The sequence below is a fragment of the Colobus angolensis genome, unplaced genomic scaffold (genome assembly GCF_000951035.1).
Source record: "Colobus angolensis palliatus isolate OR3802 unplaced genomic scaffold, Cang.pa_1.0 Scaffold148, whole genome shotgun sequence".
Classification (NCBI taxonomy): domain Eukaryota; kingdom Metazoa; phylum Chordata; class Mammalia; order Primates; family Cercopithecidae; genus Colobus; species Colobus angolensis.
The window spans coordinates 5756317-5768090 of NW_012114577.1; the positions used below are offsets into that span (position 1 = coordinate 5756317).

Below are 11774 nucleotides of genomic sequence, written 5' to 3' on the forward strand. Positions count from 1 at the left end.
CAGTGAGCTGAGATCACATCACTACACCCCAGCCTGGGTGACAGAGTGAGAGCCTATCTCAAAAAAAAAAAAAAAAAATGAGCATAGATTTGTATACATGTATAAGCTTGAAGAATTTGAAGCTTCCCTATGCTTAATGGAGTCATGATTTTATTACATATACTATATATATGTACAAGTATATATGTGTGTATATTACACACATGTAGCACACACACACACACATGCTCACCAGCATAAAAAGACTTAAATCATTTAGCATGTTTGCTCAGATCGCGTCTTTTCTCTTTCCTGTTATTTCTGATTTAATTCAGGATCTCTGATAAAAGACATCTCTTAAGTTTGTAGTGTTAGTCCTTTGTGCCTACAATATTTTCGTTCACCCAAACAGTTTTAAACCAAGAAGTGAATTCTTAAGTCATTCACAGAGTTAGACACAGTTAGGATTGCAAATCCAAGTTTGTTTTGTTTTGTTTTACTTTGCCAATATCTGGTTTTGCTATCTTCACAGTACTATTACTCAGTGAGAATCTTTCCTGGACAAGACCCTGCTAATGTCTGGGTGGGCTGGATTACATCGGATTTCCATCAGTATGACACGGGCTTTGACTTGGACAGAGTTCGCACAGTAACAGTTACTCTAGGAGATGAAAAAGGAAAAGTGCATGAAAGGTTGGTGTTCCTCAATTTTGTTTACAAGATTGACATGTGAAAAACATATTGGTGAACCTAGCTGTTCCTTTTCCTTGTATTTTATGACCAAGATATTTCTGTTTGTAGGAACAATATAATCAAGGCATTAATGTCAATGTCGTTTTTGTTGCTCATACAAACCAGTAAGGAATCTAAATGTATTAAACGTGCAAGCATTGTACATTAAGACCAGTGCGGTCTTTTGGGGTAATGATCATATATTCCTTCAGGTAACATGACTGACAGCTTGGGTTACCAATACTTAGCCTTTGTTTTAGAGATGAGAGATGGGTGAATGTGAGGCTTTTAACCAATGACTTGATCTATATTTTGGAAACTGGCTACATGGTGGGGAGAAAACTGTGAAGACAATGTGGGCTGGTAGTTTAGACCAGGTGGACGCATTTGAACTCAGACTGAGGAGAAGTGGGTTCTTTCCTCAGCTTTGCCATTGACTCGCTGTGTGGCTTTGGGTAAGTCAGTTACACTTTCTGTGCCATCTTTTTTTCATTTGTAAAACAAACCAAACTCAAACCAAACCTTCAAAAAAGTGAAGAAGGCTATCTTCCTTGCAGAATAAGACAAGAGAAGATCTGACCATTGGCTTCTACTTTTTGTGCCCATGCATCCTCTCTGATCTGCTGTGACAGGTCTCAGAAAGCGTCCTTTATAACGTTGCTTTTCTTCTATACTTGCACCATCATTTTCTGGGAAACTCACTTTCCTGCCCTCGGGTTGTAACATGTGAAGCATAATGGACTTAGCATTTGCAATGGGGGCCCAGCAAAAATCTCTAATGAAGAGCTCTTTACATAAGTATGGGACAAAAAAACCACGTGTCTCCAGGAATATTCTTTGGGGGCCACACTTAATTTGCAGGGATGGCAGCAATGTAACTAAATAACTCAATATAGGGATGGGATAACTGAAAGATGATTTTGTTGGAGGAAATGGAAGATAGGGAAGGGTCATTGGATTTTACGTACATTGTGTGAAGAAATGCAGCCTACATTTGATTACTCAAAAACTGATTTATCCCAGCCTTTTTGTTTTTTTCCTTCTGCTTGTCTGCCTTTAGCCTTTTTTGCTAGTTTTGTTAATATGTTTACTGTATAGTGGCAGAGAAAGAGAATGCTGATAAGGCTCAAATACTTAACTTTGTTACCATCTCTAGTAAAAGTTTTAGAGAACGTGAAAATCAGGTGGCATTTGTGGTTAACATCACTGGGTTTTTTTGTTTGTTTGTTTGTTTGCATATTCTAGTTAAGTCTGTCTCTCAGATCACTGGGAATTGTCCAGAAAGGGGCAAAATTTAGCGAAATTTTAAATATATCAAATCACTGAAGGCTTATGTGGAATTTGCCTGAGGACTTTGACAGTGTTTGGAAACAAATGCTTCTCATTTCAGAACAAGTTGTGAAAAAAAAACTAAAAAAAAAAAAAAACTGAAAAAAAAAAATCCATGAGATGAAAATTACAAATTTGGATGATTTTTAAATAGTTAAACTTTTTTGAACCCGGAAAAAAGGTCTAGTTTGGTTTGAGTTTTTGGAGAGAAGGTGCAGGTCAGTTCTTACTTGGTTCCGACTTGTTGACCTGTCTTCATTAGGTGTGAAATGTAGAGACGTATAAGACCTGATTCAGAACGTCCACTGCAGTCAATGGAGTTTTGCTCAGAATCACAGAATCGGGCCCATTGTGCACCTCTCCCATTACAGCATGAGCTTGTTGCTTGCGCAGCATAATTTAGTTAGTTTGCAAGATATACCTGCTTTCTCTTTTATCTGTGGTTGTACAAAGATAAAAATATTCTTTTGAAATTCAGCATCAAACGCAGCAACTGCTATATGGTATGTGCGGGTGAGAGCATGAGCCCCGGGCAAGGACGCAACAATAATGGACTGGAGATCGGCTGTGTGGTGGATGCTGCCAGCGGGCTGCTCACATTCATTGCCAATGGCAAGGAACTGAGCACATACTATCAGGTACGTGGTCAGTGATGATATCAGGCTTCTAGGGAGGAAGACTTTTTTCCCCATTAAAGGAAAACACAGTTTGTAAGATCAAAAAGCAAAACAGACACATGTACATGTGCCCCTGGTTTTAAAGCCAGCCAACCAGACCTGCCCCCAGCAAGCCCTCCCATAGCTGTCCCAGCCACTGCACTCCTGTGACCTGAGAACCACCTTGGTGGCCTTATCCCAACAAAGCACAATCACCACCACAAATGCCTGTAGCTAGGCCACTGAGGCACTTGCCGATGCTGCTGACATAAATTACATCTGAAGAATCTGCACAGATACTACATTACTGCATCCACCCAGAACCAAAACCAGTGTATTCTACCCAACCGATACCCTAGAACTCATCTACAGGAAAAACTATTTTCCTACAAAAGCTACTTCATAAAATTGGAAGAGGCTACTGTTTTACCAGATGAGCAGATAGCAAAGGAACATGAAAAACATGTGAATGGAAGAAAACATGACTCCTTCAAAGGAACACAATAATTCTCTAGTAGCAGATCCCCGTCCCCAAAATAAATTTACAAAATGCCTGAAAAGAAATTCAAAATAATGATTGTAAGGGAACTCAGTGAGATACAATAAAATGCAGATACTTCAACAAGATCAGGAAACCAATTCATGATCTGAATGAGAAATTTAACAAAGAAATACATATAGTAGAAAAGAACTAAACAGAAATCTTGTAACTCAAGAATTCAATAAATGAAATAAAATACACAACTGAGGGTTTCAACAACAGACTAGATCAAGCATAAGAAAGATTTTGTGAACTTGAAGACAGGTCGTTTGAAATCACCCATCCAGAGGGAGAAAAAGAAATAAGAAAGAAGGAAGAAAGCCTACAGAACTTATGGGATGCCACTGAGCAACGGAGAAAGGCACAGAAAACGTCTAACAAAATAATGACTAATAACTTTCCACATCTTTGGAAAGGTATGAACATCCAGATCCAGAAAGCTCAAAGGATCCCAAGAGACGCAACCCAGAAAGGTCCTTTCCAAGGCACATTATAAGCAAACTGTCAAATGTCAAAGAAAAAGAGAGAATTCTAAGAGCAGTGAGAGAATAGCACCAAGTCATATATACTTGGATTTCCATTTGACTATCAGCAAGTTTCTCAGCAGAAACCTTGAAGGCTAGGGAAATGGGATGGTATATTCAATGTACTGAAAGAACAACTGCCAGCCAGGAATACTATGTCTAGCAAAGCTATCCTTCAGAAATGAAGAAAAAGTAGAGTACTCCACAGATAAGCAAAAGTGGAATGAATTCACCACCTCTGGACCTGTCTTAGAAGAAGTGTCTAAGGCAGTGCTATAGCTGGAAGCAAAAGGATGGTAGTTACTAACATGAAAACATGTAAAAGTATAAAACCCATTCGTAGAAGTAAATTTTAAATCACACTCAGAATACTGCAGTACTGAAATGGTGCTATGCCAAATCTTTCAAACCTCTAGTACCCTAGTATGAAGGTTAAAAGTCTAAATTGTCAAAAGTAACTGCAGCTACAAGTGGTTGTTAAGGAACACACAATATAGAGAGATGTAAGTTAAGTCAACAGAAATATAAGTTGTGAGGGGAGGGTAAAAGTCCAGAGTTTTTTTTTTTTTAGACAGAGTCTTGCTCTGTCACTAGGCTGGAGTGCAATGCGCGATCTCAGCTCACTGCAACCTCTGCCTCCTGGGTTTAAGCAATTCTTATGCCTCAGCCTCCCAAATAGCTGGGATTACAGGCATGCACCACCACACCCAGATAATTTTTGTATTTTTAGTAGAGATGGGGTTTCATGATGTTGGCCAGCATGGTCTCAATCTCCCGACCTCGTGATCCACCCACCTTGGCCTCCCAAAGTGCTGGGATTACAGGCATGAGCCACTGCACCCAGCCAGTCCAGAGTGTTTTTATGTGACCAAAGTTACCAGCTTAAGATAGTCTATTATAATTACAATATTGTTTATCTTAGTTTCATAGTAACCACAAAGAAAAATTTGCAGCAGTCACACTAATGAGAAAGGGAAAGATATCAAAGCATAGCACCACAAAAAGCTACCAAACCACAAAGGTAAGCAAGAGAGAAAGAAAGAAACGAAGGATCTAGAAAACATGAACAAAATGTCAGGAATAATTCCTTACCTATCAATAATAACCTTGAATGTAAATGGATTAAATTGCCTAATTAGAATATATAGAGTGGCTGCGTAGATAAAAAGCAAGACTCAGCTATATGCTGCCCACGAGAGATTCACTTCACCTGTAAGTACAGATATAGCCTTAAAGTGAAGGGATGGAAAAAGATATTCAATGCAAATGGAAACTGAGAGTGAGCAGAAGTAGTCACACTTATATTAGACAAAATAGACTTAATTCAAAAAGAGTAAAAAAGAGACAAAGAAGGTCATTATTTAATAAAAACAAAGGATCAATTAAGAGGATATAACAATTGTGAATTTATATGCATTCAACACTGGAGCATCAAAATATATGAAGTATGTTTTATCTAAAGGGAGAGAGAGGCTTCAACACAACAATAGTAGGGGAGTTCAACACCCCAATTTCAGCAACAGCAGATGATCCAGACAGAAATTCAGCAAGGAAGCAGCAGATTTAAACTGCACTCTAGACCAAAGGGACATGCTAGACATTTACAGAACATTCTGGGCAACAGCTGTATAGCTGAAGAATACACAGTATTCTCAACTGCTCGTGGGACTTTCTCCAGGATAGATCATATGTTAGGCCACAAAACAAATCTTAAACAAAAATTTAAGATGATATTGTATATGTTTTCTGATCACACTAGTGTAAAACTAGAAATAAATAATGAGAGGAACTGAGGAAACTTTACAAATACTTTACAAAATAGATATTAAACAACATGCCCCTGAATAACCAGTGGGCAAATGAAGCAATTAAAAAAGAAATTTAAAATTTTCTTGAGACAAACAAAAATGGGAACACAATATACCAAAAGTTATGGGATACACCAGAAGCAGTTCTAAGAGGGAAGTTTACAGTATTAAATGCCTACATTTAAAAAGTAAAAAATAAACCACCTAATATTGCACCTCCAAAAACCACAAATACAAGAACAAACTAAATCTCAAATTAATAAAAGTAAATAAATAATAAAAATTGGAACAATAATGAAACAGACTAAACAATACAAAAGATCATTGATACGAAGAGTTGGTTTTTTGAAAAGACAAAATCAATAAACCTTTAGACGAAGAAAGAAAGAGATGACTCAAATAAATAAAATCAGCATTGAAAAGAAGACGTTACAACCTATACCACAGAAATATAAAGGATAATGAGAAAACATTGTGAAAAATCATATGCCAACAAATTGGATAACCCAGAAGAAATGGATACATTCCTAGATGTATACAACCTACCAAGACTGACTTACGAAGAAACAGAAAATCTGAGCAGATTAATAGTGAGTGAAGAAATTGTATCAGTAATGAAAAGTATCCATCAAAGAAAAGCCTAGGACTAAATGGGGGAAAAGTTGAAAGCTTTTTTTCTAGGGTCTGGAACAAGACAAAGATGCCCACTTTCACTACTTCTGTTCAATATATTACTAGAAGTCCTAGTTGGGGAATTCAGCAAGAAAAAGAAATAAAAGGCATCCAAATTGGAAAAAAAGTCATCAAATAGTCTCAGTGTGTAGATGACATGATCTTATATATAAAAATATCTTTAAAAGTTTACTAAAAAACTGTTAAAACTAATACATTCAGTAAATTTGCAGGATACAAAATCAGCATACAAAAATCAGTATTTCTTTACACTAGTAGTGAATGCTCTAGGAAAAAAAATAACGATACAATCTCATTTACAATAGCTTTAAAAATCAGTTATCGGCTGGGTGCGGTGACTCACGCCTGTAATCCCAGCACTTTGGGAGGCTGAGGCGGGTGGATCATCTGAGGTCAGGAGTTCTAGACCAGCCTGGCCAAAATGGCGAAACCCTGTCTCTACTAAAAATACAAAAAAATTAGCTGGGCATGGTGCCAGGCACCTGTAATCCCAGTTACTGGGGAGGCTGAGGCAGGAGAATCACTTGAACCTGGGAGTCAGTGACTGTAGTGGGCTGAGCTCCAGCCTGGGTGACAGAGCAAGACTCTGTCTCAAAAAAAAAAAAAAAATCAGTTATCTAGGAACACATTTAACAAAGGAGGTGTAAGAACTCTACACTGAAATCTGTAAAACATTTGTGAAATACATTTAAGAGGACAGAAATAAATGGAAAGATATCTCATGCTGTTGGATTGGTTGGATTGGAAGAATTAATATTATTAAAATGTCCATAGTACCAAAAGTAATCTACAGATTCAGTAAAGTCACTATCAGAATACCAATGACATTATTATTCTATTATAGAAATGGAAAAAATAATTCTAAATTTCTTATGAAATCACAAAAGACCCCAAGTAGCCAAAGCAATCTTGAGCAAAAACAATAAAGCTGGAAACATCACACTACCTGAGTTTAAAATATACAAAGCCATAGTAACCAAAACACTACGTGACTTGAAACTATACTACAAAGCTATAGTAACCAAAACAGACATATAGATCAATAAAACAGAACCAAGAGCCCAGAAACAAACCCATCTATCCAACTAATTTTCAACAAAGGTGCCAAGAATATACATTAGGGAAAGGACAGTTTCTTCAATAAATGGTACTGGGAAATTTGAATATCCGCATGCAGAATGAAACTGGACCCCTGTTTTTCACCATATACAAAAATCGACTCAAAGTGGATTAAAGACTTAATGTAAGACCTGAAGCTATGAAACTACTGGAAGAAAACATGGAGGAAACCCTTCATGACATTGGACTGGGTAAGAATTTTTTGGACAATACCTCAAAAGCACAGGCAACAAAAGCAAAAATAAACAATTGGGATTATATCAAACTAAAAATCCTCTGCACAGCCAAGGAAACAACAGAGTGAAAAGACAACCTACAGAATGGTACAAAATATTTGCCAAGTATACATCTGATAAGGGATCAATATCCAGAATATATAAGGAACACAAACAACAGTAGTAAAAACAAACAATCTGATTTAAAAGGGGGCAAAAGCCCTTAGTAAACATTTCTCAAAAGAAGACATACAAATGGCCAACAGGCATATGAAAACATGTTCAACATCACTAATCATCAGCAAAGTGCAAATCAAAACCACAATATTACCTTATTCCAGTTAGAATGGCTATTATCAAAAAGACAAAAGATAATAAGCGTTGGCAAGAATGTTGAGGAAGGGGGAAACCCATATACTGTTGGTGGGAATGTAAATGAATATAGCCATTATGAAAAACAGTATGGAGGTTCCTCAAAAAATTAAAAATAGAACTACCATATGATCCAGAATTCCCCATACTGGGTATATATCCCAAGGAAATGAAATCGGTATGTGGAAGGGATATCTGTACTGCTATAATTATCACAGCACTCTTCACAATAGCCAAGATAGGGAATCAGCCTAAGTGCCCATCAATGGATGAGTAAGTGAAGAAAATGTGCTATATATATACAATGGAATGCTATTTGATCATAAAAAATAATGAGAACCTGTCATTCACTCCAATATGGGTGAACCTGGAGGATATTGTGTTAAGTGAAATAAGCCAGACATAGAAAAATACTGCATTGCCCACTCATATGTAGAATCAAAAAAAGTTAATCTCATGGAAGTAGCGAATAGAATAGTGGTTATCAGATACTGGGAAGGGTAGGGGGAAGTGGGGGAGAGGGAGTGGATATCCAACGGATACAGAGTTAACATTAGAAAGGAAGAATAAGTGCTGGTGTCCTATTGGACAGTAGGGTGACTATAGTCAACCCTCAGGTATTGTATATCTCAAAATAGCTAGAAGAGAGGATTTTGTATGTTCTCACCACAAAGAAATGAAAAGTGTTCAAGGTGATGGACATGCTAATTACCCTGATTTGATCATTACACAATGTATGCACGTATCAAAACATCATATTGCACTCCATTAAATATGTACAATGTGTCAATTAAAAAACAGTAAATTAGAAATTAAAAGAAAATGGAAAACACTGAATTAATTATGTATGTTTACTTCCGTTAAGTAATGGCAGTGCCATAAACCCTTCAGAGTAAACACAGTATATTCCCTCAGCAGTGTTCACATAGTAATGAAATACTCTAATTTTTGAAGGAGCACATCAATCAATATGCAAGAAAGGAAAATCTCTGGGTTCCTTCTATAAAGTATTCCTTTGTTGTTATAAAGAAATTATTTTTCCCTTGTCTTCTTTCATTGCTAACATTACTAAACTCATTTGTGTATTTCAGGTGGAGCCGAGTACAAAATTATTTCCTGCAGTTTTTGCACAAGCTACAAGTCCCAATGTTTTCCAGTTTGAGTTGGGAAGAATAAAGGTAATAAAACTCGTTCCTAATATTCTATTTGTTTTATTTTCTATTAGGACATAGCATTTATTCTGAAATGAATTCAGTATATTAATACTGATATGAATCAAATAAATCATTCTCTCAAGAAAAGATAGCCATGCTTGAATCTGAGGTCACAAGGGTAACATAATAATTAAAAAGTGTTTCTCTTTAGTTATCATATGTATATTATTCAATAAAAGGCCTATTCAATAAAAGGTCTATAGAAAACGAAAAATTGCCAGATTACACACATTGCAGTAATCATTGAACTCATAGGTGAGCTAATGAATGGACTTAAAGACCTGAAACCATGCCACCTAAAATAGTGGTTTATATGGAATACTCCAGTAATATAAATGAAAGAACAACTCAGTTGGATGGGTTGGATCAGATAAAGCTCAAAGAAGAGGTACCATTTAGTTTGATTACTAACTGTAAAATAGGGGCTCTTGGGGTACATTTATTAGGAGAGGTCATTCTAGGCGGAGAAGAAGCAAAAATATGTAAGAGTGAACATGCTGAAGGTTAAGTAATTCAGTGTAACTGTAACAAAGGATGCCTTCCAGAATGTGGCTGGAGATTAAGAGGGATAAAAGGTAGAAGACCAAGCTGAAAAGGTCTTGTGTGCCATGCGAAAAGGTTAACAGCTATTACATAGACAAGGGAAATCCATCGGAAATTTGAAGAAGGGGATTGAGCATAATGAAACTTGTTTTGGAAAACTATTATTAACGTAGAGGTGGGCAAGAAGGAGAAGAGTCAGTAGCAATGAGGAGTCAATAATTTAATACTGTCTACATGGAAGACAGTGATGAGAGCCATGGAAGTCAGAATGAAAAATGATAAATGTGAAAATATTTTGTAGAAGAAATGAATAGGATTTAACAATGAATTGGACTAATAGAATTTGTAGATGAATTTGACTCAGGATCTCAAGCAGAGTGAGAATCAATGACTGGATGGCGTGGTGGCTCACGCCTGTAATCCCAGCACTTTGGGAGGCCGAGGCAGGCAGATCACGAGGTCAGGAGATCAAGACCATACTGGCTCACACGGTGGAACCCCTTCTCCACTAAAAAATACGAAAAGATTAGCTGGGCACGGTGGCGGGAGCCTGTAGTCCCACTTACTCCATAGGCTGAGACAGGAGAATGGCGTGAACCCAGGAGGCGGAGCTTGCGGTGAGCTGAGATCCGGCCACTGCACTCCAGTCTGGGCGACACAGCGAGACTCCGTCTCAAAAAAAAAAAAAAAAAAAAAATTTAGTTTGGACAATTTGGCCATGCTAATGCAAAAAGTGGAAGAGCTTGTTGAAATTCAGTAAAAAAAGTTGAACTTACTTTTGCAATTGTAAAGTTGAGGTTCCAGGCACACATTGGAGTGAACAGAGTAGGTAGTTTTATTAGGCTGGCTTGGTGACCTTGGACATCTTTCTTAAATTATGTGAGCTCAGTTTCTGCTTCTATAAAATGGGGTTCACAATATATCTTTTATGGAGTTAATATAATTAAATATCTTGAACAATGCTTTATACATGGTATCTGCTCAACAAATGTATGTATAATATACATACATATGCATACCTATACACACATATGTATGCACAATTGTGCTAAAAAGAGCTATGCTGGAGATTACAATTTTCATCATCAAGAAATCAGTTGTAATTCATCTTTGAGTGTGAATGGAATATTTGAGGGCAGATGTAGACAGTGGGAAGAGATGACTGAGGAGAGAACCTGGTTGTATCAACTAGAAAAGAGGAACCTATGAGATAAGCTGAGGGCAGAGCTGTCAAGAATATTGGAGAAGAACTGAAAGAGACATCTTAGTAGATGCCAAGCGAGGATGGAGTTTTCTAAACAGGAGTAGCTAACAGCAGATGCCACAGATGGACTAATACAACTCGGACTAAAGGAATCCCTGGCTTTTGTTAATGAGGAGGGCTTTGGTGGCCTTGCCAGAAGAATTTCAGCAAAACAATGGGAGAGGGGCCAGTCTCAGTGGCTCATGCTTGTAATCCCAGCACTTTGGGAGGCAGGAGGATCACTTGAGCCCAGAAGTTTGAAACCAGCCTGGGCAACATAGTGAGACCCCATCTCTACAAAAAATAAAAAATGATTTTAGGCAGATGTGGTGGTACGCTCCTGTAGTCCCAAATCCTCCAGAGGCTGAGGTGGGAGGATCACTTGAGAGCGCAGACATGGAGGCTGCCGTGAGCCGTGATTGTGCTGCTGCACTCCAACCTGGACAACAGAGGGAGACCTTGTCTCAATTATTATATTAAAAAATGATGACAGGAGCCATGTGGCAGTGAATTCAAGATTGGAAATGAGAGAAAGGAGGCAGCAAGTTCAGATGACCTTTATTTTTTTTTAACAAAATTGGACAAAGAGTGGTAGTTTCTCAGAAGCCTGACTGATATATTCAATCATCTATTGACTTCTACTGACATTTCCATTGGATGAGTAATAGCTATCACAAATTGTCCAGTCTAGTCCAGACTGGACTAGACTGCTCGCTCGCCCTTCCTTCCTTCCTTCCTTCCTTCCTTCCTTCCTTCCTTCCTTCCTTCCTTCCTTCCTTCCTTCCTTCCTTCCTTCCTTCCTTCTT

The 11774-nt window shown here is 37.6% G+C and overlaps 1 protein-coding gene across 1 annotated transcript in view; it reads left to right on the plus strand.

Moving 5' to 3' along the window:
• Positions 1 to 11774, plus strand: part of RYR2 (ryanodine receptor 2 (cardiac)) — a 592347-nt gene that overhangs the window by 350741 nt on the left and 229832 nt on the right. The window contains exons 35-37 of the mRNA XM_011935762.1: positions 512 to 672; positions 2519 to 2678; positions 9060 to 9146. Coding sequence (XP_011791152.1) covers positions 512 to 672; positions 2519 to 2678; positions 9060 to 9146 — 408 coding nt within the window. The remainder of the gene's footprint in view (positions 1 to 511; positions 673 to 2518; positions 2679 to 9059; positions 9147 to 11774) is intronic.